Genomic DNA, 17,887 nt, shown 5'->3' with positions numbered 1-17,887 from the left:
TGAGGGGGCCATTTAGGGAACTGGTGTAAAATTAATCTGTCTGGGGATTGGTCCTGCTTTGAGCAGGGGGTTGGACTAGATGACCTCCTGAGGTCCCTTCCAACCCTGATATTCTATGATTCTATGACCTTAGCTGCTCCCTCTCTCCTCAGTGCAGCCTGGTCTGGTGGTTGGGGCTGAGGCTAACAAACACTCCACTCTCCCTGCAGGAGCGATGTTCCCTCCCTTGAGACTTTCCCTTGTTTTCTCTTTGTTCTGTAGAGCACCTCTAGCACCACACCGTGCCCTGTGCTTTATTAAAGGCCCTGCAGAAGTGACGCAGCAGAGTTGGTGCTGCTCCTTGCTACAGTGTGTCTTTTTCAGCACCTTGCCACACTGAATTCTGATTTGCTCCGTAACACAAACCTAGCAATTTGTTCTGCTCTTCCTGAAACTCAGAAGCTGCCGCGCGTGGCATGTGGCTGGCTGCCTACTTACCCAGAAATAATCACAGTAGCTCCATTCAGTGGGTTTCAGCAACTGCTGTTCTTGCATTGTGTCTGGGTGGGGAAAAGTCACACAGTTTATCTGCAAAAAACAAGCAAAAGGCCTGTCAGACAGGGCAGGTAAAAAACAATGAAATGCTAGTGAATTAATAAGAAGCAAGTGAGTGAAATTTGTGCGCCTCCAAACCAGCAAGTCTAGATGACATGCATCTCACTGTCAGAGAAGTAGCTGTTGAATTTGCTGAATTATAGACAATGATATTTGGAAAAACTCAGAGGTAGTGACAGCTTAGATGAAAGCAAATATGGTACCCATTTTCAAAAAAAGAAAGAAGCCAGATTCTGGCAACTGCCATCCAGTGCGTTTAACCTGTATCTCTAATGAAACAATGGAACACAGATGAAAAGAAAACTGCAAACATCTAAAGAATAAACAGAACCACGAGAAACAGGCAGCACTGAGGGTTTTACAAATTGCACATCATCTCAGCCACACGTGGTTACTTTGGTGTTTGACAGAATCACATTTTTTGTTATTCCTATTGCGCAGGATAATTTACATGTGCCCAAAGAGCATTCAGATGAAAGCCCCAGACCTGCCAAATGCTCTATAGGCCACTCTGAAGTCAACTAGGCTTCATGTAGGTGCCCACGCAGAGCAGTTTCCAAGACAGCGGCTATTGCACAGCAATTAACAGCAACTAAGAAAATGCAAGGAAGGCCAAGGGTTAGAGCAATAACCTAGCAGCTCTTTTAGGGCTTGTCTACACTTGAAAATTAATTCCGATTGAGGTGGGGTGTAAATGCAAAATGCAGTAACCATTCTGGAATAACCCCATGTGTGAATACTCTTATTCCGGAATAAGAGCACTTTGTTCCTCTTTAGTTTAATCCACTCTGAAAGCAGATTAAGGCTAGGTCTACACTACAGCGGGGTTCCGACCTAAGATACGCAACTTCAGCTACGTGAATACCGTAGCTGAAGTTGCGTATTTTAGGTCGGCTTACCTGGCGGTGAGGACGGGGGAAAGCCGACCGCTGCCGCGCTGCCGCCGACTCCGCTGCCGCCTCTTGTCGAGGTGGATTTCCGGAGTCGACGGCAGAGCGATCAGGGATCGATTTTACCGCGTCCTCACGAGACGCGGTAAGTCGATCCCCGATAAACCGATTGCTACCCGCCAGATCGGCGGGTAGTGAAGACATAGCCTAAGTGTAACAGGAACAAAGCGCTCTTATTCCGGAATAAGAATGTCCATACATGGAGTTATTCAGGAATACCTAATCTAGAATCATAGAAGATTAGGGAGATTAGGGTTGGAAGAGACCTCAGGAGGTCATCTAGTCCAACCCCCTGCTTAAAGCAGGACCAACACCAACTAAATCATCCCAGCCAGGGCTTTGTCAAGCTGGGACTTAAAAACCTCTAAGCATGGAGATTCCACCACCTCCCTAGGTAACCCATTCCAGTGTTTCACCACCCTCCTAGTGAAATAGTTTTTCCTAATATCCAACCTAGACCTCTCCCACTGCAACTTGAGACCATTGCTCCTTGTTCTGTCATCTGTCACCACTGAGAACAGCCGAGCTCCATCCTCTTTGGAACCCCCCTTCAGGTAGTGGAAGGCTGCTATCAAATCCCCCTTCACTCTTCTCTTCTGCAGACTAAATAAGCCCAGTTCCCTCAGCCTCTCCTCATAAATCACGTGCCCCTGCTTCCTAATCATTTTCGTTGCCCTCCGTTGGACTCTCTCCAATTTTTCCACATCCTTTCTGTGGTGGGGGCGCCAAAACTGGACGCAATACTGCAGATGTGGCCTCACCAGTGCTGAATAGAGGGGAATAATCACTTCCCTCAATCTGCTGGCAATGCTCCTACTAATGCAGCCCAATATGCCATTAGCCTTCTTGGTAACAAGGGCACACTGTTGACTCATATCCAGCTTCTCGTCCATTGTAATCCCCAAGTCCTTTTCTGCAGAACTGCCGCTTAGCAGTCAGTCCCCAGCTTATAGCAGTGCATGGGATTCTTCTGTCCTAAGTGCAGGACTCTGCACTTGTCCTTCTTGAACCTCATCAGATTTCTTTTGGCCCAATCCTCAAATTTGTCTAGGTCACTCTGGACCCTATCCCTACCCTCCAGCATATCTACCTCTCCCCCCATCTTAGTGTCATCCACAAACTTGCTGAGAGTGCAATCCATCCCATCATCCAGATCATTAATGAAGATGTTGAATAAGACCGATCCCTGGGGCACTCTGCTTGATACCGGCTGCCAATTAGACATTGAGCCCGACGATCTAGCCAGCTTTCTATCCACCTTATAGTCCATTCATCCAGCACAGCTGATCATGGAGACTCAAGGCCGCAAACACACTCCAGAATGGAGTACACAGGAGATGGTGGATCTTATTGCTGTGTGGGGAGAAGAGTCTATGCAGGCACAGTTCCGATCCAGCAGAAGAAACACTGACATCTATGCCAAGGTTGTGCGGGGCATGGGGGAAAAGGCTACACAGAAGAGCAGTGCCGTGTGAAAATAAAGGAGCTACGGCACGTGTACCAGAAGACAAGGGAGGCGAATAGTTGCTCTGGTTCTGCCCTACAGACATGTCACTTTTATGAGGAGCTGCATGCGATTCTCGGCGGCAACCCCATCACTACCCCAAAACGCTCTGTGGATACCTCCCAGGAGCCTTGGGCGACCTCGAGCAACAACAAGGAGGACTTTGCTGACAAGGAAGAGGAGGAGGAGGAGGAGAATGTGAGGCAGGCAAGTGGAGGATTCCCTCTCCCTGACAGCCAAGAACTGTTTTTAACCCTGGAGCCCATCCCTTCCCAGGACCAGTTGGCGATGGAGCATGATGCCAGGGAAGGCACGTCTGGTGAGTACACATTGCCAATCAAACTGTAGGGGTTACATGCTATTATTTTTTATGTTCAAATCTCAACAAAAAAGTAGGTGTAGTAGGTATCAGTGGCCACTCCAGCTACACAGAGGGTGCTCTCCGAAAAAAGACTGTTTATGTGTACGGGGATGGCCCAGGAATCCTCCATGGAGATCTCTAGGAAGCTTTCATGAAGGTACTCCACAATCCTTTGCAGAAGGCTTCTGGGAAGGGCTGCCTTATTTCGTCCACCATGGTAGGACACTTTCCCACGCCACTCCAGTATTACCTCTGCTGGCATCATTGCAGCACACAGCATTGTAGCATAAAGGACCAGGTCTCTACCCAGACGCTTGCAGCATTTGCTCTGTTACTCTCAGGAGAGTGATAGCGCATAGGGTCACCGAGGGGAAATGGGGGAAGTTTTCAATGCTAGCCCTTAAACCGCAAACAGTTCAACAAGTAATCCACCCCATTTGGTGAAATCTGGCTCACACAACGATGCTTTCCCAAACGTGCCGTGGTTGTGGTTGGAAGAGATAACTGTGTACTGCAAGCAGCATTGAAAAAAAGGTGGGGGGGGAGGGCAGCTTCCTGTTTGTTTCTCCCCCCCCCCCCCCCCCCAACCAGATGCCACTTTTGTAAAAAACAAACTATTTGGGGGGCTTTACACCAGTGCCTCTCCTCAGGTTGCCAGGGGAAAGGGAATCCAAGGATGTCTTCACAAAAGCAGCAGCACAAGACCTCTTGCCCATGTCTTGTGTTCTTACTCACCATGGCCGGAGCAGCAAACCGACTCTTGCAGTAGCCAGCGGTTGTGATTACATTGTGGCTTGCAGTGAAGCGTATTGAGGGGTGGTTTTTTTAATTAAAAAAAATTAACCTTGCACCAGAAACAATCTATGCACTGTCAATGCTACCTTGGTGCTTTGCATTCCTTGCAGCTGAAAACTTGTCTGTCGACGCATACTGGGACAGAGACGTTCCCGGATTAGAAGGCGCAAAAAAGAAGACTCGGGAGGACATGTTCAATGAGTTAATGCACACCTCCAGAGTGACAAGATAGAGCTCAGAGCATGGAGGATTGCACTGTCCGAGAACCTGGACATGGACAGGGAGGAGAGGAGGGCATGCAGGGAACAAGACGTGCCACGCAGGAAGAGGTGCTGTGGATTATGAAGGAGCAATCAGACATGTTGAGGCCTCTGGTTGAGGTTCAAGAAAGGCAGCTGGATGCTAGAGTCCCTCTGCAGCCTATGCTGAATCTGCTGCCATAATCACCCAGTTCTACATCCTCCTCCCCCAAACGTCCTATGAGGCGGGGGAGGGGGGAATTCAGTATTCCTTGCACTTAACACCAGGGGAGAGTACAAGGACCAGAAGGCGCCCATTCCCAGACCTTTAATAGTTATTGCAGTGCACCTGTAAGCAAGCTTTCCTTGTTTCTCCCACCACAGTGTTATCAGCACTTTTGCCCCAGGTTATCTTACTTTTCTTTGCTGTCTCTGTGTGTATGTGTGCATAATATAACTTAACGGATTGAGGAGAAAAGGCTATTTTTTCATTCAACACCAGTGGTTGGTGGGGTGGAGTTTCCAGGGGAGAAAATGCAATGGAGGGGACAGTTTGGTAAGGAACATAGATAAGTGTCACATTACTCTGTCTCATTGCTGAAACTGGTTTTCAAAGCCTCATGGAGAGGGAGAGCTCCTCAACATGCTGTTCTTATTGCCCTGGTGTCTGGCTGCTCAAAATTGGCTGTCAAATGATCTGCCTCAACCCCCCACCTCGGCGGAAACTTTTCTCCCTTTGTTTCACAGATATTATGGAGCACAGAAGGCAGCAATAACAATGGGGATATTACTTTCACTGAGGTCTAACGTAGTAAGCAAACAATACCAGCAACCTTTTAAACGTCCAAAAGCACATTTCACCACCATTCTGCACTTGCTCAGCCTATGGGTGAACCAGTCCTTACTGCTGTCCAGGCTGCCTGTGTACGGCTTCATGAGCCATGGGAGCAAGGGGTAGGCTGGGTCTCCCAGGATCACAATTGGCATTGCAACATCACCAATGGTTATTTTGCAGTCTGGAAAGAAAGTACCTGTTTGCAGCTTTCTGAACAGACCTGTGTTCCTAACGATACACGTGTCATGCACCTTTCCCCAACCATCCCATGTTGATGTTGGTGAAATGGCCCCTATGATCGACCAGCGCTTGCAACACCATTGAGAAGTATGTCTTTCGGTTTATGTACTCTTTGGCAAGGTGGTCTGGTGCCAAGATAGGGATATGCATTCCATCTATTGCCCCACTGCAGTTAGGGAACCTCATCACGGTAAAACCATCCAGTATGTCCTGCACCTTGCTCGGAGTCACTACCCTTCTTAGCAGAAGTCTGTTGATGGCCTTGCAAACTTGGATCATAACAGATCCCAAGGTAGATTTACTCACTCCAAATTGATGCCCCATTGACTGGTAGCAGTCTGGCGCTGCAAGCTTCCACAGAGCAATCCCCACTCGCTTCTCAACTGTCAGAGCAGCTCTCATTTTAGTATTGTTGCGCTTCAGGGCTGGGGAAAGCTCTTCACACAGTTCCTGGAAAGTGGCCTTACACATTCAAAAGTTCTGCAGCCACTGCTCATCATCCCATAGCTGCATAACAATGTGGTTCCACCAGTCAGCGCTTGTTTCCCAGGCCCAGAAACGGCGTTCAACCGTGTCAAGGTGATGCATGACTGTCGCCAGCAACTGTGAATTGCTCCGCTCTATGTCTTCTAGCAGGGCTGCTTGCGTGGCATCACATTGTTCCATGTGGTGACTCCTGTATTAGCCGTGTAAATACTGCAGGATAAGGCGCGAGGTGTTTGTAATGCTTACAACAACAGTGTACAGCTGAGCAGGGTCCATGCTTATCATGCTGTGGCATCCGCACGGGTAACCCAAGCTTACAAAAAAAGGTGCGAAAAAGGCTTGGTTTGTTTGTAGTTGATTTCAGGGAGGGAGGGAGAGAGGGAGGCAAGTGCATCATGGGAGGCTAACACCATGTTCCCATGACCACCCACGCCAATGTTTGGTCCCATAAGACAGTGCAAGCCCAACCCAAAATTCCACTTGGCTACGTGCATTGTGGGATAGCTACCCATAGTGCAGTGCTCCGTGCATCGATGCAAGCCCTGCTAGTGGGGATGCATTCCTTCGACACAATGAACGTAGTGTAGACATGCAAGATCAACTTGCTTAAATTGGAGGCTCGATGTTGACTTACATGAAGTAGACTTAACTTTGTAGTGTAGACATGGCCCAAGTTGTGCCTTACAAATCTCAGAGATGGAAATTGTGACAGGGCGTACATACCTGTTGACTAATATATGCTAGCTAGCATAGATACATATCATATTAATAATATGTGTTATCCACACCATATAGTTATTAGTATGCATTAAGCACAAATATTACAGCAATTATATAGCCTAAATGGACTATGATTTTTACATAACCCTGCTCTCTTATGCTAAGTATCCCATAACCCCTTGCATTCACTGAAGTAAGTTTTGGCTTAAGCAAATAGGGAAGCTGACAAGATCAGGACAGATGACTGGTTTACCATAGCAACAGAAAGGGAGTTACTCTCACTGGCCTGAATTGGAATGTCCCAAAGGAAGAGGACAAGAGATGTGATTGTTCTATCCTAGTACAAACCTAGGAGGTGCCTTCATGCTCTTTGATACCTGAAATGCATGTGTTCAGAGCAAAGAGATAAGAGGTAAACCACGGTACCAGAAAAACAAGGTAGGAAGTTTCTTGGTTCAATCTAGTTTCAGAGGATGTACACAGTACCTTTTACTTGTGTAACCCCCTTGCAGTTTAGAGAGCATGGCCCCTTTAAATCTTTGTCCTGAGGGTGGGAGAGCTGATTGTTCCAGGCAGAGGATGTGCTGCCTTTTGGGGGGGGGGGGGAGAGGGGGGGAAGAGCAGTGAGAGAGGGAGAGTGACAGGGTGGGTGTGTCTGGGACTCCAGACAGAAGGGCTACAGCAAGCAGGCCCTCACAGAGTGAAGCAGCCGAGAACCTGCCCAGAGCCCAGGAGGGACAGAGCGGCTGACCAGGGACACCCCAGGACAGGAGCCAAGAGGAGCACTGTGCCAGGGAGGAATGTCCTGAGGAGGACACACCAGAGCTGGACCAAGTATCACTGTTGTCCCAAGTGGTGTGGGGCCGTGAGTACTGGAGCTTGTGACTTTGCATTCAGAATAAGGAGAGAGGCTGTTAGCTAGTTAAGTGGGGGAGGTTGTCGCTCTGTGTGGCATAGCAGAGAGCAGCAGAAGAGGACACTGGAGGAGTTTGCTGGGGAAAGGTTACTGGCGCCGAAGATGACCAGGAGCACCCAAGACTCACCACTGGACTGGAACTCTGCCCAGGACTCCTGACCTCTGAGTGCAGATGCATTGCTGGGTTTCTGCCCTTTCAGACTGTGGTACCGAAGAAGAACTCTTTCATCAACCTAGCTACCGCTGCTCTAGGAAGTGGATTTCCTATATGGATGGGAAAACCCCTTCTGTTGCTTTAGGAAGTGTCTACACTGTGGCACTACAGAGGCATAGCTGCAGTGATGTAGTTGTGCCACTGTAGCGCATGTGCAGATACGGCCTTATTCGGAAGAGAACCTGCTGTGAGATTCTCCTCAGTGCTGTCACAGCAACAATGATGGGCACTTGGACATGCAGATGAGACACACAGGATCCAGACAAAGTGAGTTTCCATTAAACAAAGGGAGGAGAAACAGGTTTGTACCACAGTAAATAGATCTTCAGCTACTGGGGAAAAGAAGTCCTTTGTTGTTGTTATAAGTGCTGTTTTCAAAGCCATTGTGGATGATGGAGGAGTCATGGGGTTTCTTTTCAAGCTGTCTGAGTTTTAAAAAATAATAAATACTTACGAATGACTTTCCTTGTGTCTTGCAGTAAGATTTGACAGTAAAAACATCAACAAGAAAACTGCTTCCTCTCAATAGAAAGTACAGAGACTTGGTCAGGAGTGGTGAGAAAATACTCAGATATATTGCCAAATTCACTGGGTTCAATTGTTCTTGGATGAGTTATCCTAAAATTGAAAACCAATGTGCACAGTCTAGCGCTCACAAGCTCTTGGCTGTGCACACTGCTAAGCAACCCTACAATAATAAATGAGGTGCTGGGCAGCACATAGCACTGCTGAGCAAACCTACATTAACAAGTGAAGTGCTTGGCTGTGCACGCCGCTACTGAACAACTCTACAATAACAAAACAAAGTGTAAGATTAAATATGGGGCAAAGCTGCGGAAAGGAAGCAGATTGCAGCCATAAACTCTAATCTCTGTCTTGACCTGCTGATCACTGTGGTATCCAAGAGATTTATACAATATATTGTTCTATATGTACTCAGTGTATCCGTCTATGAATAGCCCCAGCAAAATCGATGGGACTGCTCAGTGCTCATAGGCTTTTGCAGTGCCAATGACCCCTTCTTCAGTTATCTCTTCCAACTTGTCCTTTTTCTCCCTTTCCCCCTCACGCACTTTTCCTCTATCACAGGGATTCCAGGGGGCTAAATTATATATTTAAAATCATTTTTAAAAGGTCTCTCTTGTATCATATCATGAAATGGGAACAATTCTCCACAGAGCAGCACTGCAATGGAAAACAAACTCCAGAGGTTTTATACAGTACATGTCTAACAGTACAGTCCTGGTCAACACCTTTGGCTTTTTGCAGAAAACAACTGTTTACCTCTAGCAATGGCTTTTTTGCTCCTCCCTTTCCCATCCCCAAGTACTCCAGCTTCTCGAAAGGCTTCTCTAGCACAGCTATGTGACTGCTCTAAGGCAAGGCATTGTACAGTCTCTTTACATTTATGTAATGTGGAAAGTCTATTCATTTTTGGAATTGTTAAAGGGCTCTACAGAGACAAATTCCTGCCAAATGACTCAGCAATAACTCTGAAATGCAAAGGTATTGTCTTCTTTACCTCTACCTCAAGGAGCTGCTGTTGGATCAAATCATATCATCAGCTGGAGGGATTTTCAGAGGATCCTAGGACTGGGCTGGCCAATCTCTTGGAGTTAAGCCTTTCTTCTTTTGTCCTCTACACCCAGAACAAAGGAGGATTTGGCCAGCAGCTCTCAGTCCCTGTACACTGGACTGTTTACAGCAGATAGAGAATAGTTTAACACTCTATTGGAACTGATTTTCCCTCTTTGCTTTGATCTCCAAAGTGGATTAGACTGGAAGGACCTTTGAAAAATACTTGGGAAAAGCAGTAAAATGTCAAAAGGCAAAATGAAAGCGTTGCTTCCTGTGTGCAGTCAAATGGGGAGCTCCTGACAGACACTGCTGGGTCGGCATGGCATACTGCCCAAGTGAAACGTCCTCTGGGGACAAAATGAGGATGTTTCTTTAATTAAATGACAATCCCAAAATGAATGCAACCCTGTGATTACAATGGGAGTTGCCCACAAGGCAGGAAATACTAGTGTCAAGGGTGTGTGCACACCTTCTACTCTGCCATTGTGCATATGCATTATCACAATGCAACTTCGATGACATGGTCACATGCTAACATAATGCAATACACCAGTGGTTTTCAAATGGGTACTTGTGTCTTTAGGGGTTGTCAGGAAGTATGTGAGAAAAATCCTGCAATGGTGGACAATGCATTTTATTTAGTAAGATTTGGCAATCTAATCATAGGTATATTATGACACTATCTCAGAAGGGGTTACGTGGTAGACTCCATTATTTGGAAAGGGGTGCAACCTAAAAATTTTGAAAACCACTGCAATACACCATAGCATCGGTGGCCAAACTTACTGACCCTCCGAGCCGCATACAACCATATTCATAAGTTCAAGAGCCGAGGCACGCCTGCCAGACCTTGGGGCTTCTGCCTCACAGGATGCGCCTGCCGGGGCTTGGGGCTTCAGCGCACTCCTGCTGAAGCCCCGATCCCCAACAGATGCACCTTGCGGGGCTGAAGCCCCGAGACCTCCCTCCCCACTGGGCAGAAGCCCCTACCCCACCACTTCCCTGCAAAACAGAGGTCCCGAGCTGCCCTCCCCCTCCCCCAAGTCTGGTAGGTGGAGAATGGGGCGGGGCTCCACAAGCCGGACTTTAACTGTAAAAGCCGCGGTTTGGCCATCTTCGAGCTATAGTCACAGTTTCTACAGCCTCTGGGTCTATAGTGTGACGTCCCTGGCACTGTGAGAACGGAAGCCACAATGACCAGGGCACGCTGGCCCTCCAAACCCCACAGGAGCATGAGACTACTGTATGCTGGAGCCATGGAGGCAGAGGTGGGGGAGGACCCCTGGCTTCCACAGACTGAGAACCAAGCCGATTCCAAACCTCATCCATCCCTGGAATCCCATGAAGGGAACTGAGCGCAAACCCTGCCTGGGTTTACCTTACCGACAGGCCCCTCCTCTCGAACATATCCTTGCACACTGGGCTCAGTCTGACTTCCACTGCGATCAACAAAAGTTTCACCTTTGCCTTCAATGGGAACAGGAGTGAGTCTATGGTTAAGAGATTTCCCACTACTGCTGGTTCAGCTTGTCGGGCCTCTTCCCTTCCTTGCTTCCATACTGGGAATGGGCTTCAGGAGATGTTGATTTTCCAAGAAACCCAAGGCTGCTTTGTCTCTTCTTGTCCTTACTGCCAAGGAAACCAGCCGCCGGGGGTGACACATTTGCTTTAACTACTCTTGCACAGGTGGAGAGAGACATTCCAAGGAACTTAATTTGCAAGCTCAGTAAGCAGCTGGTCCCCTGCCTCCAGGTGCTGATCAAAGATAATAGAAAGAGCAGGTTGCTTTTTCCAGGGCCTCTCGTCCCATGCTATGCCCAGCTGCGTCTCTTTGCTAGGTCCCTGAAACTCTCCTGTGCACATCTTGTGCTTGGACAGTTCTGACTCCCTCTTTGTGCACTCCTTCCACAAGTATCTCCATGCTTGTCCCCAAACTGCACCTTAACCCTGGAACATGCTCCCGAGTCCTGTATCCCAAGCCATCTGCCATCTCCCAAACCCAGCTTTTCTCCACAGTCCTTCAGGCAACAATCCTCTAATGCAGCGGTTTCCAAATTCTTCACAGTCGCAACTGACTTTTAGACCACCCGTATTTTCACAAGCACCTCCCACAGTCTTCAACCCCTGAGAATGACTTTCCCAATCTTGCAAATAGGCCAGGTCTTTATAATCCACACGATATCAGCAACAGACATAAAAATGCTCTGTTAGATGCCCCCAAGCCCCACAACTCTACAATGATATAAGACGGCTTCTTTGGTTAAAAAATCATTCTGGTTCAGAGGGAAATTAAAACAGCAATTAAAATATAAATAAACAAAACTGAAAAATGAGGAAGCTGGTAGCAATGACTACTCATCAGCAGTTAGGAAATGCAAACTACTGATAAAGATATCAATGAAAAATCTATGGCCAGTAAGAAGCAATTCTTTAAATGTGTCAAAAACAAATGAAATCCAAACAATGGTATAGTGCAGGGGTCAGCAACCTTTCAGAAGTAGTGTGCCGAATCTTCGTTTATTCACTGTAATTTAAAGTTTTGCGTGCCAGTAATACATTTTAACCTTTTTAGAAGGTCTCTTTATATAAGCCTATAATATATAACTAAACTATTGTTGTAGTAAAGTAAATAAGGTTTCAAAATATTTAAGAAGCGTCATTTAAAATTAAATTAAAATACAGAGCCCCCCGGAGCGGTGCAGGACCTGGGCAGTGTGAATGCCACTGAAAATCAGCTCGTGTGCCGCCTTCGGCACGTGAGCCATAGGATGCCTACCCCTGGTATAGTGCCATTATGATAGGATAAGGACATAAAATTATCAACCACGATGCACAAAAGGCAGAAGTATTCCACAACTTTTTTTTGTTCTGTATTTGGAGAGAAGCAAGATGATGTATTAGTATCTTACAATTCTATTCCATCAGTATTTTATTATCATGATGATGAGAAGTGACACAGCTTATAACCTGGATGGACTTTTCAAATCATTGGCAGGAGCCTGGGTCGCTATTTGACTGTGCTTTGCTGCATCACGTAGAATATGCCCTGTGTTGTTCAGCACGATGCTCCATGCACCAGAATCAGCTGGACAAGAAAGACTCATCACCTAGCCCAGTGAACATATGTCCTGCTGTTAACAACTAAAGCCTATCACTGACAAGCACCTATTAACCCTATCGGTTAAAGTACCATCTAGGGCAGTGGTCCCCAACCTTTTCGGTGTGGCGGGCGCTGGACGACAAGCCACCAAGGACCGTGGCCGGCGGAAAAGTATCCGCCGAAATGCCGAGAAGCGGCAACATCAAGAGGCGTTGCTGCCGAGAAGCAGCGTCATCAAGAGGCGTCGTCGCCAAAAAGCCGCAGAAAATCAGCGGCATTTCGGCGGCGATGCCTCTTGATGATGATGCTTCTTGGCGGCATTTCAGCGGATGCTTCTCCGCCGGCCAGTACGCGGGCGTTCATAGATGCCCCGGCGGGCGCCATGGCACCCGCGGGCACCGCGTTGGGGACCACTGATCTAGGGAGACTGCTGCAAAATCTGGAAGAGACAAGAACTTGGTATCACAACACCCTGAGTGAATTACCTGAATGAATGAACTCTCTAGCTAACTCAAGGAACCAGTCGTTGCAACTGTGCAGATGAGCTGGAGAAGGCAGCTTCAGGCCAGTTCCAACTGATAAGTAGCAAAATGACTTATATACAGTCTTGGAAGGATTAGATTTGTATTAGTAAATGTCCATTTCACCGTACATATGAATAGGTTACCTAGAGAGGTGGTGGAATCTCCTTCCTTAGAGGTTTTTAAGGTCAGGTTTGGCAAAGCCCTCGCTGGGATGATTTAGTTGGGGATTTAGCAGGGGGTTGGACTAGATGACCTCCTGAGGTCCCTTCCAACCCTGATATTCTATGATTCTATAATCTGTCAAAAATATATAAAAAACCAAAGTCTGCCAAGCCTAGTTATACATATATTGTTTCATCAACTGACAACATGGTTATGTTAAACTAAATGCTTCCTAGAAAGCACGTACCTGAGTTAAAACCCTCTGAATGACTAAAATGTATGACATCTACTTGTATTTCACTCATCGTTTGTCTTAGTTGTCTAGAAATCATGTCTAATCACTAACTCAGTTGAGAATGTGGAGGCTGGAGAAACTCATTATACTAAGAGTTGTACAATTTGTAAGATGAAACCCTGAGTGTTTCAAAGAGCTCAGCCTAAATCACACAGACTTTGTTGACAAGAGAATTGACAGTTCATAGACAACAAGAGGAAGAAGCCTTGAATTGGCTTGTAAACTAAAGATTTTAGCACTGTTTGTATCTTTGGTTAAAGTGGCATAAGAGCCCACAGTACTGCTTAAATACCAGAGAAATTTGAAGGGCTTCAAAATTATCACCTGTATATTATGGTATGGGTTTAATGACAAATTGAGACAGGAACTAAAGTGCAATTTGTTAACAGTAAGGGCTGTCGATCACCAAGAAGGGCTGACTGGTGGGATACTTGCAGAGGACCAGGTGTAATTCACAGTAGAATGAACACACTGTGGGGGAATTTCCTGGTGTTTCACTGTTGTCCTAGGTGTGTTTATACACCCTATCTGGTCCTAATCCTTCTGCCACCCCCTCAGAGCGCTCGACTCCCAGTGTGGACAGTGGCTACCTCCTGGCTTCTCTGTGCCACGTTCCCAGTTGGCAATGGGCATGCCCAGCAGCCCCAGGCAGATGAAGGTGAGGACTTCAGCAGTGGTGCAAGCAGGGGCACAGGCATTTACCAGACCTTGGGAAGCACTGCGCAGGACAAAGAGGTTCCTTGCTCTGAAATGGCTTACAAGTGAGCTCCACACAGCATGCATGGCTATGTAAACTGCTAGGTGACTGTTGGACAGAAAGGTGACCAGACTGGCCACTTTTTCAGTGACTGATGCACTCTGGGACAGCAGTGGGAGGACTGATGGAGGTGACTGGGCTACCACAGCAGAGGGATGCATCATATGGGCACTCAGACAACTGAATTAACTCCCATCGAGCCTCAGTGACTCACCAATGGCCACCAAAATGGCCTGTAACAAATCTGTACATGGGCACAAAAACACTCCTCATTGACGGAAGGGCAGCTCAATAGACTGTTCTCCCAAGATCATCCCATTACTCCTAGTTACGCCCCTACAATGTATGACTTCAAATAATTCCTCTCCCTCCCTTGGGCTTTATACCCTTCCAGTATTTGTAGGTTATGAGCATGCTCCCTCCCCTCTCCCTTAGTCAATGCTTAGCTCACTTGGTTCTTTTAATCTTTCCTCTTAAGTAAATCCCATCCAGCCCCAAGCAGTTGTGGTGTTCTTCTCTGAATTCCTTCCACTTTTAAATATATCTTTCTGGCATTGAGGTGCCCAGAACTGAACACTAAAGCCCAGATATGGTCACAAAGTTTCATCTAGGGAGATTAATAACACCCTTTTCTGTAATGCAAAGTTGCAAACTATTCAATCTGGTTCAGTAATGATGTTAATTAACACTGATCCTACTAGCAATCCCTGCACTTTCTTCCAGAAATCTCCACCAAACTGGATGCGTTTCCAGATATTAATGCCCTTGCATTACTCTCTTTCAGCTAGAGAGAGAAGTTCCACTTCTAGGGTGGTAATTGGCAGAATCATTCTTCATTGAAAATAAGGTGCTTAATTTCCATTTCTCCAGTATTTCATTACCTCCTGAATTGTCCCTGAGTTTTAAAAAAGAAATGGTAGTGGATCAGTAAGCTTGTTAGACACATCACACAGAACAGCTGATTTGTATAGTAGGTATTCACATTTCCCAAGTACTTCCTTACCAGCTGTTTATTAGCAATAGTTATTTTGCAGAGTCAGCATTCCTTACTAATTGCTCAAACTTCTTTTCTAGATTTTTTATTGAAGACAGATTTAGAAAAAGAGTTTTGGATCTCAGACAGTTTTCTGCCACCATGTAACATACAGATTAACTAATCAGTTTCCAAATCCCAGAGCAGCAGAAGATGCATCCAATTATTGCGAGCCTTAACTTTATCTGACAAAACCAACAAACTTGGAAGCAAAGGAAAGAGTCAATTTCAGCTCTATCAGTGCTAGAACGGAATCACTCTTTTTCTTCTAAGTCTGGGGAATTCAGTGCATGTACATGCTTAAAAGCATATATAATGGCAGAAAAAGGGTAGAGAATGAAGGCCACTCTTGGCAGAAGTCCTCACACAATAGGTATGGATGATATTTCAGGGCACAGATATCTCTTGTGAAATTGTATCACTTTGATTTGTATTGTTTTTCGGGGTGTGACCTTCAGTGCCAGTGAAAGATGCTGGCCTGGTAGCCCGGAAGAATGAAGATTTCCATTCATTCACAGAACAGGTTCTACACAGGCAGAACAGGCTTCGCTACCAATGTTCCTCACCTCTGCCTGGAGGCAGCACTGCTAGGGCTCCGAGCAGTTCAATGTCTATTGCTCATTGAGACTCGGGGCCTCTGTTGGCAGTACGCACAGGATTGCAATTAGTGTCAATTCCATTTTTGTGATGTGGCCACTTTGCTAAGAACTGGCCTGACATGTTTGACCCAGGCCGTTTTGTTAAAGTTTTTTCTTCAGTGCCCCTTAAAAACAGAGCAGGGAGACCCCAGACAGAGCTTTAGAAATGTGCCCTCTGGTTTGACTGGTTGCCCCAGGGTCACCACACCCGCCAGGGGCTTTCTTTGCCATCCCAGGCTGATCTGCCCTGCCCCAGAAGCTGGCCCACATACTGCTGGCCCTCGGCACAGCAGCAGGGATCACTGTCCAGGCCTCACCCCCTGCCTGCAGCGCTGCTGGCTGTCCCGGCTGTACTTACCGTCCGCGAGCTCTCCCTGGCCAGCCTCCTGGGCACACGCGGGGACCCCGGACTCTGCAGAGAGAGGAAAGAGGCATCATCAGCATGCACTCCATGGCGGGAGGGTGTGCGAGTGTGCTTGGCCCGAGCTGCGCAGTGAATCACTGAAAGGTGTCAGTGTCTGGCCGAGACAGGTGGGGCAGTGGGCAGGGGAGCGATGTGGGGACGAGGGGGAGGCCGGGCAGGAGCTGAGGAGCAGCCTTGGGCACCAAGGAACCCCTGAGCCACCACCCTCCTCCACTGAGCCCTGGTGCCCATTCCCTGCTGCGCCCCTCCACTAAGCCCCTGCACCCCTCCACTGCACCCCTAACCCCCCACCACTGAGCCCTGGGCCCCTTCCTGGCTGTGCCACCACTGCCACTGTACCCTCTACGTCCAGCCACTGAGCACTGTGCCCATCCACTGAAGCACTGTACCCATGCAGCCCCCCAGAGCCACTGAACCTGCTGCGCCCCATGGTACTGCCCACAAGGCCAAGCTCTGAATTCCTGCAGTACTGAACTGATCCTGGGGGGGATGTGTCACTTTGGAGAATTCAACTAATTCTCTATTCTAGTAATGCCCACAGGCCCTGATCCAGAGCAGGGCCTTGTGCTGTGTGTTGTAACAACTTAGACTTAGAGGTCACTGCAAACAATCACCTCAACATGAGCTCTCAGTGCAATGCTGTTGCAAAAAGGGCTAATGTATGAAAAGGGGAATATTAAAGGAAAATAATCTTGCTTGTGGACAGACCATTGGTAGGACCACTACTAGGATACTGTGTCCAGTTCTGGTGTCCACACTGCAGGAAGGATTGGAAGTTCTGGAGTAAGGTTAAAGGAGGGCCACTAAATGATCCAGGAGCTGGGAAACAAGATTTTCTATGTGAGGCTCAAGGAGCTCCATTTACTCAGCTTATTGAAGAGAGGTTGAGAGATGACATGATCACTGTGTCTAGGCACTAACACATCATGGAACAGAGATCTGAGAGCAGGGTGTTTTCAGCCTTGATGACCAAGACCTAACAAGATTCAATGGCTGGAAATGGAAGTTTGACAAATTCAGCCTTGAAATAAGATGCAATTTCCTAGCAGTGATTAAACATTGGAACAGCTTAGCAGGGGAGGTGGTGGAAACATGAGGAAACCACACGATACAGTTTTCAGAGTAGCAGCTGTTTACCTTTAGTCCTTTTGGTATGATGTCCATCTGTTTGCATTTGGAAAGGAAGATGATGTCTGTCTGTATCTGTATGAGTTTTTTCACAGTACACGGTACAGTGGGGTTCCACTGTTTCCTGCCTATAGACAAACATGCCTGGCCCAGCTACATACACACTGCTGCTCTGACTGGGTTCTGGCAGCTTCTAAAGCATGCTTACTGTGAGTGTCACTGGAGGGCTCACAAACTACCCTACTCCTTTACACTCCTGCTCAGAATGTTCCCCAAAACCTACCTGGGGGTCCCCGCTGGGTTTCCGGAGACTCATATGACCAGGCTCCATTTGATGCATGGGCGTCACAGGGGTGTGATATCCATTCGCTGTAAGGAACACACAGAGGAGGTT

At 47.3% G+C, this 17,887-nt stretch overlaps 1 protein-coding gene across 1 annotated transcript in view; it reads right to left on the bottom strand.

The window, feature by feature from the left end:
* The window catches only part of GAS7 (growth arrest specific 7), an 89,791-nt gene that overhangs the window by 33,137 nt on the left and 38,767 nt on the right, over nucleotides 1-17,887 (bottom strand). Inside the window, exons 2-4 of the mRNA XM_026654445.2 lie at nucleotides 17,777-17,862; nucleotides 16,300-16,353; nucleotides 478-567 (exon numbers count right to left, since the gene is read on the bottom strand). Of these exons, the coding sequence (XP_026510230.1) occupies nucleotides 478-567; nucleotides 16,300-16,353; nucleotides 17,777-17,862 (230 nt within the window). The remainder of the gene's footprint in view (nucleotides 1-477; nucleotides 568-16,299; nucleotides 16,354-17,776; nucleotides 17,863-17,887) is intronic.

This window comes from Terrapene carolina, unplaced genomic scaffold (genome assembly GCF_002925995.2).
Source record: "Terrapene carolina triunguis isolate 2854851 unplaced genomic scaffold, T_m_triunguis-2.0 Scaffold192, whole genome shotgun sequence".
NCBI lineage: Eukaryota > Metazoa > Chordata > Testudines > Emydidae > Terrapene > Terrapene triunguis.
This window is presented reverse-complemented; position numbering and strand designations above follow the sequence as displayed.